The sequence below is a fragment of the Rhinolophus sinicus genome, linkage group LG09 (genome assembly GCF_036562045.2).
Source record: "Rhinolophus sinicus isolate RSC01 linkage group LG09, ASM3656204v1, whole genome shotgun sequence".
NCBI lineage: Eukaryota > Metazoa > Chordata > Mammalia > Chiroptera > Rhinolophidae > Rhinolophus > Rhinolophus sinicus.
Window position 1 is genome coordinate 10,103,418 of NC_133758.1, and position 16,676 is coordinate 10,120,093.

Below are 16,676 nucleotides of genomic sequence, written 5' to 3' on the forward strand. Positions count from 1 at the left end.
GGACCCAAATGTCTCAATAAATTTAAAGGATTCAAGTCAAAGTATGTTCTCTAACTACATTGAAGAAATTGCTCAGAAAGAAATTTATAGCTGTAAATGCTTAGAACACTGATGTCCTAAGCGCAAATCAATGACCTAAGCTTCCACTGTAGAAACTAGGAAAGTAAGAGAAACAAACCCAAAGCAAGCAGAAAGGAAATAATATAAATAGATCAGAAGTCAATGAAACAGAAAACAGAAAAACAATAGAGAAAAATCAATGAAACAAAAAGCTGGCTCTTTGAGAATATCAATAAAATTAATAAACCTCAAACCAAATTGATCAGGGTAAAAAGACACAAACTGCCAATACCAGGAATGAGAGGAGAGACATCACTACAGATCCTACAGATATTAGAAGGATAATAATGGAATATTATGAACAAGTTTATGTCAATAAATTTGAAAGTTGATGAAATAAATAAATTCTTTGAAAGGCACAAATTACAAAGGTCATTCAAGAAGACAGAGATAATCCTACAATAAAGAAATTGTATGTTTAGTTAAAAACCAAAGAAAATTCCAGGCTCAGATGGCTTATTGGTAAATTCTACTAATTTGAGGAAGAAATAATATCAATTCTGTAAAAACTCTTCCAGGAAACTGAGGAAGAGGAAATAGTCCTCAACTCATTCTGTGAGGCCAGCATTACTCTGATATCAAAATGAGACAAAGAAGCACAAGAAAAGAATACAGGCTAATATCCACCATGAATATAGGCATACTCAATAAACTATCAGCAAATAAGAGTCCAGCAGCATATAAAAAGGATAATACATAATACTAAGTAGCATTATCCCGGGAATGCAAAGCTGACTCAACATTTTAAAATCAATGCAATTCACCATATCAACAGACTCAGGAAGAAAAAATATGATCATCTCAATTGATGCAGAAAAAGCCTATGACCAAATTTGATACCCATTATAACAACTCTTAGAAAACTACATATAGAAGGGAATTTTTCTCAATTTGATAAAGGGTGTCTACAAAAATACCTTCAGTTAACATCAGACTTAATTTAATTGTGAAAGAATACATTCGCAACAAAGAAGACATATGGATGATAAATAAGCATGTGAAAAGATGATCAACAATTATTAGTCATTAGGGAAATGCAAACTAAAACCATAATGAGATATTACTATTAGAATGGCCAAAACCACCACCACCACCACCTGATAATAAGTACTGGTGAAGATGTGGTGCAACTAGAGCTCTCATACATTGCTGCTGGGAATGAAAATGGGACAGCCACTTTGGCAGTTTCTTATAAAATTAAATATATACTTATCATATAACTCATCAATCCTACTCATAGGTATTTACCCAAGAGAAATGAAAACATGTTCACATAAAAACCTGTATGCAACTGTTTACAGCATTTTTCTTCATATTTGCTAAAAACTTGGAACAATCCAATTTCTTTCAAATGGTACATGAATAAACAAACCATATTATAAATTCATGCAATGAAATAACACTCAGCAATAAAAAGGAACAAATCACTAACACATGAAACATCACAAATGAAGCTAAACTGTATTATGCTAAGTGAAAGAAGCTAGGCTGAGAAGGTTATATATTATATAATTCCACTTATATGACGTTCTCAAAAAGGCAAAACTAATGGAACAAAAAACAGAGCAGCAGTTGCCAGGGGCTGGGGGTGGGGAGAAGAACTGACAACAGAGGAGCATGGGGGAATTTTGCAGGATGATGGAACAGCTCTATAACTTGATTGTCGTGGTGGTTACAAAATAATAGTCTTTCATCAAAACTTGTAGAACTGTATACCAAAAAAGGTGAATTTTAGTTAATATAAATTTTCCCTCCTTACTGTATATAAATTAATGAAAAGAAAAAAATTATAAGCACCTGATATACATCATGGTTAGATAACAGAGATATGAACTTGAAAATATAATCCTGGCCCTTAAGGAGTCTGGGGATAAATAATAATAGTACTAACCATTATCATTAATAAAAATAGTAGCTAACATTTAAATAGGGTTTACTATAGAGCACACGTTGTTCTAAGTACCTCACATATGTAACTCAAGGGATCTGACAACAACATGAGGGCAGCTAATATTTTTAGTGTCGTTTTACAGATGAAGATATTAAGCCAAAGAGAGGGTGAGTAACTGCCCAAGGTCATACAGCAAATAAGCATAGAGCCCAGATTCAAAGCTGGGCAACCTGGCTCTTAGCTCAATACTTTGAAATTTTGGCTTCCGTTTATTAAGAAAAACAAACCATCCCAAGCTATATGGCAATTAGTGGCAAGGTACAATTTAATAATATTACATTCTCTTATAATTCTGTCTTCTTTCTGTAAGCTCCCCTTGCTAATCAAAATGGGGGGGGGGGTGTAAACAACAAAAAAAGGAAATAATGTGTTTTATAAAAAGTACAGTAGTGATTCTTCTTTTCCACTGAAGCTTCCTGTTTGTTTTTAGCCTGAGAAAGAACCTAAATTATCCAATTATAGTTCTTGGCTTGAGTTTCCCCAAAGAATCTGAAATGACCTGTCAAGGAGTCAACACAGCACCTGGAGGGGAAGGAGGGGGCACAGCCAGCACAGACATCTGTTGAGATGTGGAGAAGGGGCAGCCACAGCGCTCTCCTCCCCTCAGGAGGCAAGCAGCAAACTCCTGGTTTACATAACACCTTATCTACAATTCAAAAAGAAAACACTTAAGAAGCTTCTGCGGGCACAACCAAGGGGTAAAAAGTGAGGGGACATAAAGCGAGGGGCAGGATGGCCTGGGACTCCGGCGGTGCTGGAAGTGTCCCGAGTTTGATCTAGGTGGTGGTCTGCAGGCGTGTTCACTTTAGATGCGTCACAGAGCTGTGTGCTTATCATTATGTACTTCTCTGTACCAATGCCGTACTTCGATTAACAAAAACAATTTAAAAAGTAATTGTGGAAGGGGGAATTATGCAGAAAAGGCAGATCTAATTGGCCGCTGCTTCATTAATATATATGACTAGAAAATAAGTTTTAATATCCAGATGTTTAAAAACCAGTGTTGGATTTCACATCAGTGTTCATGAATTAGAAAGCAGTTTCACACCATGGTGTTTGCAAACAAGACAGAAGGTCTTTTAATCTGAAAAGAAAGCTCTCTAGGAAGGAAATTTGCATGCTCCAAAGAATGTGCAATTACTTCCCCACCCCCACCCCCTAATAAGTATAACAACCAAAGCCCAAGCACAATTGGTCATTCTGCCTTTTGGGGCAAATGGAACAGAGGTGTTGAAATGGGGGCTACCTCTTCTCTCGTCAGCACAACAGCAAATCATGCTCTTAAAGAGGGAAGGACCAACGTGTTAGACCCAGAACTTAAGTTGATTCTGTTTTCTGTCCCAAAGAAAACTAGTCAGCACGGTAACCACAGTCCACTTTTTATTTTCCATGAAGGGTATTCAGCTAGTCAGTGGTTCTCAACCCTGGATGCACGTTAGAATCACCTGGGGGAGATTCTAAAACGTTCTGATTCAATGGTCCTAGGCTGGAGAATTGTTTTAAAAGTTTCTCATCTGATTCTGATGTGCACCTAGGGTTGAATACTAATATTAGCTATTATTGGATCATCCTCCACTTTCTGTTTTTCCCCTACTCTCAATATTTTGTGTTGTTATACCTCAGCTAATTAAATTATGACTATTCTAATATATAGGATTCTTTACTATTCTAGTACTAATTATAGTACCTCTTGACAAAAAGCAAGCAAGCGTGAAGAGGTTGATTACAATTCTCAGGAAAATCAACAACTGCATCTACGGCAGGGAAAGTTGGTGAAAATAAGGAAGAAATATAATAGAAAATGTGCTGGACAAGTCCTGGTGGCGAGAAGCAGTTGACATGACAGAAAATAGACCTCAAACTGCTGCCAAGCTAATTTAGATGGTAGAAGCAGCTCCACAGAACCACTGACTGGTCAATAATGTAAGGGATCTCGCATATGGACAATCAAGGGCACTTCTTTAACATGATCCTGTTTTGCTTGGTAAACAGGCTTCAGAAAAAGAGAAAGGAGCTTTTCAAAAGAGCAGGGATGCATTTCAATACTTATGCCTTCTCCAAACACTGGCGTCTCACATAGATATAATGTGTCAGTTACACTGTATCCTAGCAACATCTCTCACAGAGGGTATGTGATGCCAAGCAGGGCTTAGCTTAATGTTCAAACCTAAGTCACGAGGGGCCTCACTTTGGGGAAACACGCTCCAATAAATGGTACATGAGGGAAGTATGTGCCAGCACTGGGTTTCTTTCACCCCTCAAAAGAAGGCAGGTGGGCAGGAGGCAGTTCTCACTCCAAAGCTTCACCCACTTACTTGTTTTTCACCCCTGAAGCTTCGGTATAGCCGTGGCTCCATACAGCTGGGGGTCCAGATGCATCTCCTGCGGAAGGCTGATCAATCTTGAAACAGCGGATATTACTAACAAGAGAAACAGAGGACAGGAATCACTGAAACCCAGTATGTACAAATTGCTGCCTTTATCCAATAATGAAAAACACCTGCTAAGCACGCTATAGTTACCATTTCTTACTGTGTTTAATGTATCTGAAATATCTATCAGCAACAAGAACTAGCTACTACTCATAATGAAAACAAAGGGGCAGATATCCAGAGCATGAAAATTAGATTTTATCAGCATTCTATGGCGGTGGTGAGACCTTCATCCGCACCGTACTAGATGGCTGCTCTCTCCTGAGAATGAAAAGCACAGCTACCAACCTTGGCATGAGAAAAAAAAAATTAACTATTAAGTTGGGTGTATTCTTACAAAACAAATACCCAGATTTGAAAAGGATGAAACCAAGGCCACAATTACATTGTGTTTGGATGATGTGAGAGAATTCTGCAACATTTATCCTCAAATCTAATTTCTGCCCATATCACCCCTTCAAATATTTCACAAATATTACCGAGGACTTGCCACCCCCTGACGCTTCCAATTCTTTCCTCATTTGTGCAGCCATCCCTACTAAGATTAATATAAAATTACAAAATAAATGAGGTTTGTTTCAATAAATTGCACGTTAACTACATACATTTTGACCGGGAGACAAGTTCTTATCTCACCTCTGCTCCCATATGCCATAATTGGTCCAACAGTACCCAAAACAGAAATACTAACAGGGTAAACTCTCAAACGAGATTTATTAAATACCAGCACACCAGAAAGCTTTCAGTGGCCCCAAATAGGATGTCATACAGATGTGAAGTAGGTTTTTAAAAAGGCTGGCTGCCATATGATTAAATACATTCTGCTTACTTGCAAACTGCCACTAGTCCCCCCCCACCCCATTTCTTAAACAAGAGAAAAAGCACATATATAATTTCTTAACTTAAACAACATCTAAACACCCAAAAATTTAAATTTTCTGTTAGCATTCATTAACTCCAAAATACAACAAATATTGAATACCCTTCCTAAGAACCATTCGACTCTACGGAGTAAGTGAATATCTAATAGTATTCATTTTGATTCTAGAAATGACTGGTGGTAATTTCTTTGAAATTTAAAAATATGTCATTAAAGCACAGTTTCTACTCTCAATTACCAGCAAATATTTACTTTTCCCTTTCTCCTAAAAAGCTGAAAAACATAAAAATCATAGATGGTGCCAATAGCAAATCAAATCAATGCCTCCTTCTATATAGCAGGGCTCTGTATCCTCTTTTCAAAGTTTTCAACCCTACCAATTAAAAAGGAGCTTTAGAAAAGATATGCTGCCATTATTTGTGTCTAGATGACCTAGTGCTGAACTTTGTCCATGTACAATTGCAAGCAATGCAATGATTTCTTAAGGCAGGCCTTAAGGCTCCCATGACATCTCTGCTACCTCTGAATTCTAGAGAAAAACTGAAAGCTCATTCCTAAAGACATTTATTTACACTTCTCACAGAACACAGAGCCTTCAAAGACATAATGCCACTTCCTAGCCTGATTATTAAAGAAAAGAATAATCCTCCATCTCCCCGGTAATCCTCGCCAGTGAAGCAGCCATTTCTCATTCTCTGCCTAGCTGAACACAGCGCAGTGAGCCGCTGTCTGAAGTGACCTGCATCTTGGTTGACTCTCGTGCATCTTGAAATGAGTCTGGGAGCTGGAGCACAGCCACACAGAAGGGTCACCAAATTCACTCACCCTGGCTCATGTAGAACAAACAGGCCAACCCCCTAAACGCCATCAGTTGTACATTAGATACGGAAACTCTCCCGAGTTACTAAAGAACCACGATCTTCTAGTGGTGAAACAGAGGTAGCATTTTTACATAAGAGTATTATGATTTCATGGTCTGTTACTAATTTTCCCTTAAATCTGAGAGCACGCATGTGTTTCACTGTGGTCGCTCAGGCCACTGCAGTGACATGCTCATTGTGGAGAATTGAACAAATAGATTTTCTCTTATGCATATAAAACAGTGGGGTCATTCTATATGTACGGTTTTGCATCATTTTTCTAATTACATCATGAACATTTTCCCATATCATTTTATATTTATCCTAATATAATTGGGAATATCTGACAACTATTTCTGTACCTAAAATAAACACCATATTGCTGATTACTTTTTCAAATGAATTTTTGCCATAGAAAACCATGGTCGCAGCATGTGAATATTTTTAGAAGCTTGATACACAGGACCAATGGCTTTCAAGAAAAGTTATATCAATTTATAGTTCTCCAGCAGCACCAATTTGAGGGAGTAATCATTTTATTTAATATTTCCTTGATATACAAATAAAGTTGAACATGATCTTTTCATATAACTATCTGTACTTCTTTTGTTAAACATTACTGTACTTCACTTATTTTGTTTGAGTATTTTTCTTACTGACTTATGAGAACACTTTCTATTAAATATTAATGATTTTCATATTTTTTACCAATGTATCTTCTTAGTTTGTCATTCCTTTTAGATTTACTCTTGGTAGCTTCTGGAGTAGACATTTAAACCTTCTATGCATAAAAGCATTTTATGTATAAATATACATAGCACAAATATCAAAAGTAATCTACACATGTTGATTTCTCTTCTTCTTGTGATCTCTCCCCCCCCACCCCCGCTTTTTGGCCTAACAAGTCCTTTTCTGGCTTGTAAATATATTGATATGATTTCTTCTTACTTTTAAAGATTATTTCATTTTATAGACTTTTTAATTTAGCTAGGATTTATTTTGGTATGAGATAAGAATTCAATGTTCATTTTTCTCCAAACAGCTAGCTCCATTTATTAACAAATTTTGATATAATTATTTTTAGCACAAAATTTCACATCACATTTATAAAAATACTCAAAAGTCACCTATATAAAGATGAAATATATTTTGATAATCCAGGTACTCTTAGTTCTTAGCGAGTATGCAGGCCATCCTCACCTTATAAATAAGAAAACTAAGCTCTGGACAGACTGAGGGATTTGGGCCAAGGCTTCACATACTGAAGGGTGAACAGCAGAGAACGCCTCGGTCCCCTGGGGCTTCCCTAGGACACTCTACTTAGACAGCATTCTTCAATTATATATTGAAATCAATGTTCTCATTCAGTACTTAAAATTCAACAAACAAGCACTAATTAGGTCAATTCCATCCAGGAATCACCTTAATTGCCTTTCAAATTTTGGTTTGCACTAAAGCTTAGGATAGCATTAATGGATCATTAATACTACTTTTCAAAATTCTACTCTTTTTCAATTTTTCCTAAGACAACAGAAGGTGACTTTCAGCAACGGATATCACAACAGGGTTTAAGCACATAAGGCACACGTAATGACTAACGTGTGTCAATGTCCAAGACTGTTACTTTAAGACATACTGAAAAAATTCTGAACTTTCAGAGAGTTTAAAGAAGAAAATAAAAGCCATCCATAATCCTATTATCCAGAGAACAACACTATTTTAAGATTTTGTTTTATTTCCTTTCAGGCATTTTTCTAGGAGGTCACATGCACATGTACCCAATGCACAGAAATTTATTTTGCAAGAAGTGGAATTATACCATCTCTCTTTTCACTTAAACTCTCTTTTCACTTAAACTGTGGAGGTCTTTCGAGTTAGTAGTATCACTGTACATCATAATTTTTAATGGCTGTATAATAGTCTACTGTGAAGCATAATTTATTTAATTCAACTGCCAGGCATTTAGAGTTCTCTGATGAACTTCTATAAAGACATCTTTTCTACGAGGTTACCTCTAATGTTTACACCGTGAGCTTGAACCTGTAATTCTCCATCAACATCAAGAATGAGACAGTATCAACGAACTCCTTTCCAAAACACGAAGAGAACTTCACAGGATCCAACTACCCCACACTCTGTTTTGTTTAAATAATCTGGATTTTACTTCCAAATTGTTCATTTCCCCCACATTACGTATCCCTTTCAAAATCCTATTGGAGCATTTGTATTACACACGACCCATGTTATCAGTAACTGAGACGTAAGTAAGTTTACGTGTTGGTGTTTGCGGCTCTCCCCTGTGTTTTTATATCCCCTTATCCTCTTTGTACTCATTATTCTTGTTCTCTTTTTGTTTAGATTTTTTTTTTTTAATATCTGAAAGGACACTTGAGTATCCAACTATTAGAAATTATTTTGGTTCTCCATTTTGGTGAATTACAGACTTGTAAATTCATTTCAAACATGTGTAGACACAGCTAGTAAGTCACTGGATGCTTCCTACTGTTTAATGTTTTTACTCAGTCATAAATCCTGCTGCTGGTGAACACTAATGGGGCTACAGTGTGTCACAAAACACTTACTTCAGCAGTTCCAGCGTTTTGTGATCGAGAGTAAGTCGGGGGTTTCCAGTCAGGTCTAGTTCTTGCAATTTTGGAGGCAGGTTTTCTGGTAAAGTGACTTCGCTTAGCTCATTACAGCTCAGGTCCACGCACTGAAGGAACAAGTGGAAACAAGGAGAGAAGCTCAGGTGGTTCTATGCTGCTGCTCTCTGCAGGCCAATCAGTCTGACTACTCATCACGGCCAAACGTCTGCTACTCTGCCACTGAAGTTGAAAACAGATTTTGCTAAATGCAATTTAAATTTTTACTCTTTTAATAACACAGAAAATCCATGCTCTTTATTCTCCCCATCTTTATCCTTTTCAGTTAACCTCTCCATTTAAAAATTAAGCGTTAACTGAAAAACCCTAAGGATAGTTTTTTTTCTTACTGCTGACAAAATCTCCCCACCTGTTGTGGCCATGACGGTTGTAGTTACATCAAAATGGAGTTTAAATAAACAAAAAACATGCAAAGTGAGGGAAATGCAGGGAACAAACACTCAAAATGAGAAGTTACTTCAAAAGACACTAAATAAGAAATTGGTAAAAGACAGATGGGCAGGTGGGCCTGTCGACTATATGCAAGAGAAAAAGGCATGAGGCAAACATGGATCACGCCTTCCAGGCCCCAAGTTATCTGAGCTCTCCAGCAGCTCCTGCCTAATCGCACTTAGGAAACAACCACGAAACGGGTCAGCAAATTGATTAGAACAGAAATTCTGTGTTATCAGCACACAGGCATAAATGCCTCCTTTCTCACAAAACCAATGTAAGGTTTAAATGAGGTGCTGAACATCTGCCTTGGGAGGTGGGAACCAGGGCAGAAGGCTCACTATACACAAGCAAGAACAAGAGTAACTAGCAATTTTTCTGGATAAGAGAACGTGGACCCCCAATCCGGCAGAACGGAGAGAATGGAAAACATTCAAGTATCTATCTTGAATTGGCACCTTGCTATACTTTTTTAAAATGCCTAAAAAAGCCTATTTAAAATCTTAGTACAGTTTGAAAGTAAATTGTATCTAAGGATTTCAGAATCTTAAAAGTGGCCAATATCATCTTTATTTGGAAAGATTCCTAAAGAACTTATTACGGATTGGGGAGGGCTAGAGACTGGGTAAAATAAAAACCTGTAATTTTGGAGAAATATATTCTTAACTGACTTCAAACAATACAATGTTTCACACAAATTGTTTCATACTCTTGCTCCCAAACAGTAGCAATGGTGTAAAATTATATTGCAATTTTAAAGATTACTTTTTATTATGAAAGCATTATAAACACACTACAAAAAGCTAGACAAACAGAAAAGCTTAGAAAATTTACCCTTAAATTTAGCACCCTAACACAACCAGTGTTAGCCTTCTATTTTTTCTAGTAGCCTTAGTAACATAAAAACACTTAAACAAATCATAAATGTAGGTACAATTTCATTACCTTTCACTTATTCCATGTCTTCACTCCCATCACCCTTAAAAGCCTTAACAATCTGAGTAGAAGTACAATAATTCATTTAACCTAAACATTCATAATAGGGAAATGGTCATCTTTTTGTTTTATTTTTTCAATTATAAATTATGGTTGCATAAAGATTCAACTGGACTTTAATAAAAAATGATCATATTGGTTAATAATGGGTTATTCTGTCAGTATAGTCAGCCTACATCAGCACAGATAGGACAATACATGGTACAAATACTATGTACTGGGCAGCGATGAGACATGAGCTCAGGGCCTGTCAGGCGTGGGTAACTTTGAACCTAAGTAGTTGACAGAAATAAATTCAGAGATCAGATCACACATTATGGGGAAAGATTAAAGACATTTCAGAACATAACTGAATTTTATCAAACTGGTTAGCAACACTTTTTAAATGTTTTAACTAAAGATTTAAACTTTCAGAGTTCTGCAAATATAAAACTGTTCATTCTTTAAATTACCAAATTGTAAAATGAGTCCAGTCGGGTATTTATTCATTAAGATAAAATGCTGGCAATGGTAAAGCAGACCTTGTTAGAGATGGTGCTGAGGCACTAACCCTTCCTGGGCCCGTCTGGTCACCGAGGTTTTCATTCGCTGCAGCCAGTTCCTCCAACTGGTTCCGTTACCCTGTTCTAACCCGCGTCACGCTCCCCCCGGAGGACGTGGCTGCATCCTAACTCGGCTCTCACACTCCCTCCGCTCTGATCCACTCCCCATGTGCTGTCAGGGTGATTCCTGCTGTGGTTTATGCCATCCGACCACACTCCAGCTTCAGTCTTTCAGTTGCTCTCTATTGCCCTTCAATCTGCCACCGAACTCCTCAGTATGTCAAGAAAGGCACACCTCAACCATGTAAATGTATAAAAACTGCTGTCGTAAAAAATTATGCATGCTATTTAAAGCACCTTCAAATGTCTATAATAAGTTTCTTAACCTGATAAAGTTTCTACCAGAAAGTACCTGAGAAGTGAGGACTGGCTAAGTAGGACAGCTTCTGTTCCTTTTTAGGAGACCAGAATATGCTCCAAAGTCTATAACCACAGAGTTGTTTTATAAGCACAAAACTGATGATAACCAGAAATGCTAATATGCAAACGAAAAGCTGCATTTTATATATATAAAGAATTCGTACTTTTGCATCAACACACACACCCTCCAAAACATAAATAAAAAGTTGTTCGATGCCTTTCATTCTAGTGAACTGGTGTCATCCCATAAGCCTGCCCTGACTCAGGAGTGAGGAACTGCAGACTGTCTGCCACCAATTTGCTGTCTTCATTTACACAAATCACTTCATTTTTCACCACCTCACTTTCCTCACCTATCATATGGGAATACCTGTCCTGCCAATTTCATTAAGTGGAAATGAATGTTTGGGGACAGTAATGATGCTACATCTATACAGGGAACGTTACTAACTGGGTGCTGCGGTGGTGGATGCTATTTAATTAGGGGAGTTGGAAGGGAGGGGTGTAAAGTGGTACCATTACCGTGTTTCCCCGGAAATAAGACCTAGCTGGATAATCAGTTCTAGTGTGTCTTCTGGAGCAAAAATTAATATAAGACCCGGTTAATTTTTGCTCCAGCAGACAAACTAGAGCTGATTGTCCGGCTAGGTCTTACTTTCGGGGAAACATGGTAACTTTTTCAAACTGCTGTCATGCCTGACTCAGTCTTCGAGCCTAATAACCACCCTGGAAATAAGCAGGACAAGTGTAGTTAGACAGATGGGAGAGAGTTAGGTGGCTATGTGGCTAGCCACAGGTCGTGCAGCCAGTAAGGGACAGCCTAGAACACAATTTTCCCAACTCCCAGTCCAGTCTTTTTTGGTTTTCGGTTTTTTTCTTCTGACTCGACAGTGTGGTCCAGTGACTAGGAAGGATGGCGCCAAGACAACTGAGAGTCTTCAGGCTGAGGAAATCCAACAAAGGTGCAAACATCCTGAATGAATGAAGTAGAGACAACAATTCTCTTTGCTGACCTGAAGGGTGGCGTTTATGGATCAAACCACATACCTTGATTTCTGGGAGCTGCATAACTTCCGGAAAGACCTCGATGCAGTTGGAGTGGGCGACCACAGTGTGCATGCGCCTGCAGTTCAGGACCGTGGTGGGGATGGCTTTCAGTTTGTTCCCACTGATATCGATTTCCTCCAGTTCCTCCAGTTTTGCCATTTTACTAAAAAAGAGAAAATCCAGGGGGGAGGGGGTCATAAGGTAATTCAAGACAATTAAAAAGAATACACAATGAGAATCAAAGGGGAATTGACTATGATTTTAAAGATTCTTTAAAGATTCACTTATAATAGCCATTTTAATAAATAAGATGATCTTTCCACTATTGCTTTTGAGTATCTAAGTACTTTAACACCTCCTTTCCTACTACGAAACAAAAACTATTAACTTTAACGCTTCGAATTGGCAACACGAAGAAAAATGCATATCCTTTTCCTCTAAACTGTGTGTGAAGGCAACAATCACCTTGCTATACAGCTTAGTCTGAACGCCAATGAAAATCCTACTCCAAAGGCTCAAAAGTTAGCATCAATCCAGTATCAGTGCTTTAAAAGAGCTTAGTTTGAGAGTATGATTTCTTTGTACGGGACTGAAAACTCAAGGGGATGCAGAGAAGAACAGGGTTAGAGCTCGTAAGAAGATAAGTTTTCTCCTAAAACCCTGCTCCCCAAGTCCCTCTGGCATCATCCACGGTGACAAGCTGGTGAGGAGCAGAGGGCACATGGAAAGACCACCTGTAGCACCTCTCGACTTCCTGGTGCCCAAAGTTAAACCGGGTCCCAGAAAAACTCCTCAGCTCCTCCTAGGCATCAACAAAGAAGGAACCCCTCTGACCTTACCTTAATAACATGTCCTAATGTAATCTAATACTTTTGCTTATGAATGTCATTTATTGTTCAGTCTTAATCTTTAATTAATCTTAAGATTAATAATTACAGTAACAAAATCAAGAAAAATTCCTGAGTTACGGTTTCTTGTATTTTCTGTAAATTTGGAAGGAAAAACCCTCCACCTCGATAATCCTATAATACATGACACCCCGTCTGACACTTAGCATTTCCTCACTTTTTCTGCCACTGGTGATGCCAGACTCCAAGGAGCATAGGATTCCCAGTGAGCGTAACTCAAACTTGTAATCTGAAGCATTTAGCCTACAGTTATCAGTATCTTCTCTGCTTGCTGTGGTTTTACTTGTCATAGTAAACCTTCACAACATTTAGCAAGAAGCCCTTATGACTTTTCTTTCTGTCATCTCTCACATATAAAGGTTATATTATTTGCTTATCTTGAAAATAAATATATGCCTAACATACAGTAAGAACTAAGTCTTTGTCTTATGAAATCAGGTCTTCGAATCTCATAAACATCTAACACGGTATTAGGATATGCTACAAACAACACTGAAATAATCCATCTATGAGAGCCTGAATTTTAACACTATTATTTGAATATGTCACCATATTTTGAAAAAAAGTGTAGAGAAATCAATGGGTAATAGAGCATGAAAAATGACAGAAAGATAGAAATCAGGCCCAAGAAAGGAGAAACTAAAGACGTTTTTATCCTTCACCATGGGAATAAGGTGGCCTTGATCGCGGGGCATGTTCTCTAACTCAGAAACCATCTGTTGAGTCTACCCCAGGCCACCACGTGTGAGACAAGAGGCTAACGGGGATAAGTAAAGCCTAGTCCTGTCCTGTAGGGGAGCTACCGGGCCACACCACAATCCCCAGGGAACTAGAAATTATAGCAAGAGGGGTTTTAATGGGGTGCATGACAAAATTCTCTGTACTTCGGGTCATTACAACTGGCATGGGACACTTGGGGACACCCAGAGAATTTGAGTCTGATGATCATTTCTCCTGCAAGCCTCAGACATTCACCATCTGAAATAAGACAAGGAACCCTTTCAGATGATTTATCGGTATGTGACTACCATGTTTTCTTCCAAAAATATCATCTCCTCATCCCATAGTGAAGTAAAAGTACATAGAAGTTAAAACAAAAAAGTTGAATCGTTAACATCAAATGAAGAGGAAAAATAAACACACTACAAAAAACAGAGCGATGCTTTGAGTAGATGCGCATTTGGGCCTCCCTCCTTAGAAAGGTTTAAACAGCCTGGGAGTCTTGACAGCAGCAGAGGGAGGCTGTGTCAGTACTGCGCCCCGGCCCAGTGCTGAATCGCAGTTAGCAGGAGAACACCAGAGGGGTTAATGTTTGCTTCTTTGATGTGTGGGTGTGTGTTCCGAGTCCTAACTTGTGAGATGGATAAATGCCAATAACACGGAAGTGCGTAAATCTTCGTGGCAGGCTCAGTGTGTAGATTCATTCAAAGTGAGAGGCAGTGCCACTGCTCGCAAAAAGTAGAACTTAACATCAAAACATTATTAAAAATGGAATCTTCTGACAGCCATACATCATTTGTCATGTCACAGAGTTTCTATGTTGCACAGGCCACCACTGCTTTTTAGACCATAAGTACAAACATAAAAGCTGGCAGCTAATTAAGAACCTTCAGGTTTCTAGTTTATGTTCTAATTAACACACCACATTAATTAAAAAAAAAATAATTTGACTGGTTAAAAAGAGCAAAAGAAAAAACACATCTGCTAAATAACACACCTTATTTTAAAATCATAAGACTGTCCCAGTGATTGGGTCTTAGGCTACTTTCTTATTAGAAAAACCAACACATTTCTCTGTAGGGGAATGCCCATCACAGCTTATATAAAAGACAACAGTGAACAACAATCAGCTTTACGTTATGTGGGAAATGAACAGTTTAGCCTTCGCCTTTCCGCTTGTGAATCCGTTCTCAGAAATGCAATGAAAAACATCACTTTGTGATCTTTACCTTGCTGGGAAGCTTTGAAGCCGGTTATAGGCCATGTGAAGGATCTTTAGATGGGGGTGTCCTGTTAACAAGGGTACACACTTGTCTGTGAGGTTGTTGTTTGTCAAATACAACTCCTGTAAGATGCTGCTCGTCTCTTCAGAAAGTGTGGCTGGAGGAAGGGTTTCCAGTTTGTTCGCAGATGCGTTCAGGAATCTCAGGCTACAACGACAAAATGCGACAAAATCCCACTGAGAAGCCAGAGTTCTAGTCCAGAATCCTCAAAATACCCCGTTTTCTGATGGGTACCTAGCATATTAGAAACTGGGTGTAGAAATGGGAATTTAAAGATAGGACCTCGCTTTAGGAGGCAGATGGCTACCTGACCCCACCATCTATGACGAACACAATAGCTATCCACGTGTGTTGAATACAGAGAGAAATACATTTTTATGAAGGCAAAAAGCTGAAAGGAAGTGACTAATTTTATAGCTGATGGGGAGTGGAAGAGAGAGTGATCAAATAAATATTCTGTTTTAAGGATGAGAAAAACAATTTCTTATTTTTTTAAAAAGAGCTCTTATAGTAATAAAACAATTACACAGCAGATCACAGTACGACTAAATCACAGTGACTAAGTCCTTTTCAGTACGATGTGAAAACCACATTTTACTGCCACAGATTCACAACTGCAGGAGACAATCTGCACTGATAACGGAACACTATAAAGCAGGGAAAAGGAAGAGCGACGACCACGCATCAGTAGGGTGAATCTCACAAATATAATGTAGAGTGAAACCAGCCAGACATGAGTGGATACAGTGCATGATTCCATAACTACGAGCTCAAAACCAGGCAAAACTCATCTTTGGTAGTAGAAGTAAGGGAAAGAGGCAGTCTCGAAGAGAGAAGGCTGCTAATTTTTCTAACACGATAACATTCTGGTTCTTGATCTGGGTGCTGGTTACATGAGTGCACTCACTTTGAGAAAATGCATCATGTGCTACCCTTAGGACTTGGCTCTGTATTTGTATTATACTTGAAAAATTTTACATTAAAACAAATAAACAAGATACATATATCTATACCGGGGGCGCCAAAAGAATGTATATAAATGGACACTTTGGTCAACGTTGCCCAAGCAGTACTTCGCTGTAATCAGAAGTGTCTGGAGGCTGATGGGAACCACTTTGAGCATATCTTGTCATTGCAGAAGTCAAACGTGACTTGTATTCATCTTTTGTTATCGGTATATATTGAGTATTACAATTTTAATGGTTTTTTCCTTTCTTAAAATGTGCATACATTTTTTGGCACCCCCTGTGTGTGTGTGTGTGTGTGTGTGTGTGTATATATATATATATATACATATATATATATATATATATATATATATATATATATATATATATATATATATGTATATATATATATATATATATAACCAGTTATCCAAAAGCTAGAGTGAACAATGGCTAAAATATGAAGCCTGTTTTT

General features: G+C 38.0%; 1 protein-coding gene across 1 annotated transcript in view; it reads right to left on the reverse strand.

Moving 5' to 3' along the window:
• Positions 1-16,676, reverse strand: part of PHLPP1 (PH domain and leucine rich repeat protein phosphatase 1) — a 177,709-nt gene that overhangs the window by 10,862 nt on the left and 150,171 nt on the right. Inside the window, exons 11-14 of the mRNA XM_019729352.2 lie at positions 15,201-15,401; positions 12,344-12,506; positions 8,826-8,956; positions 4,387-4,491 (exon numbers count right to left, since the gene is read on the reverse strand). Of these exons, the coding sequence (XP_019584911.2) occupies positions 4,387-4,491; positions 8,826-8,956; positions 12,344-12,506; positions 15,201-15,401 (600 nt within the window). The remainder of the gene's footprint in view (positions 1-4,386; positions 4,492-8,825; positions 8,957-12,343; positions 12,507-15,200; positions 15,402-16,676) is intronic.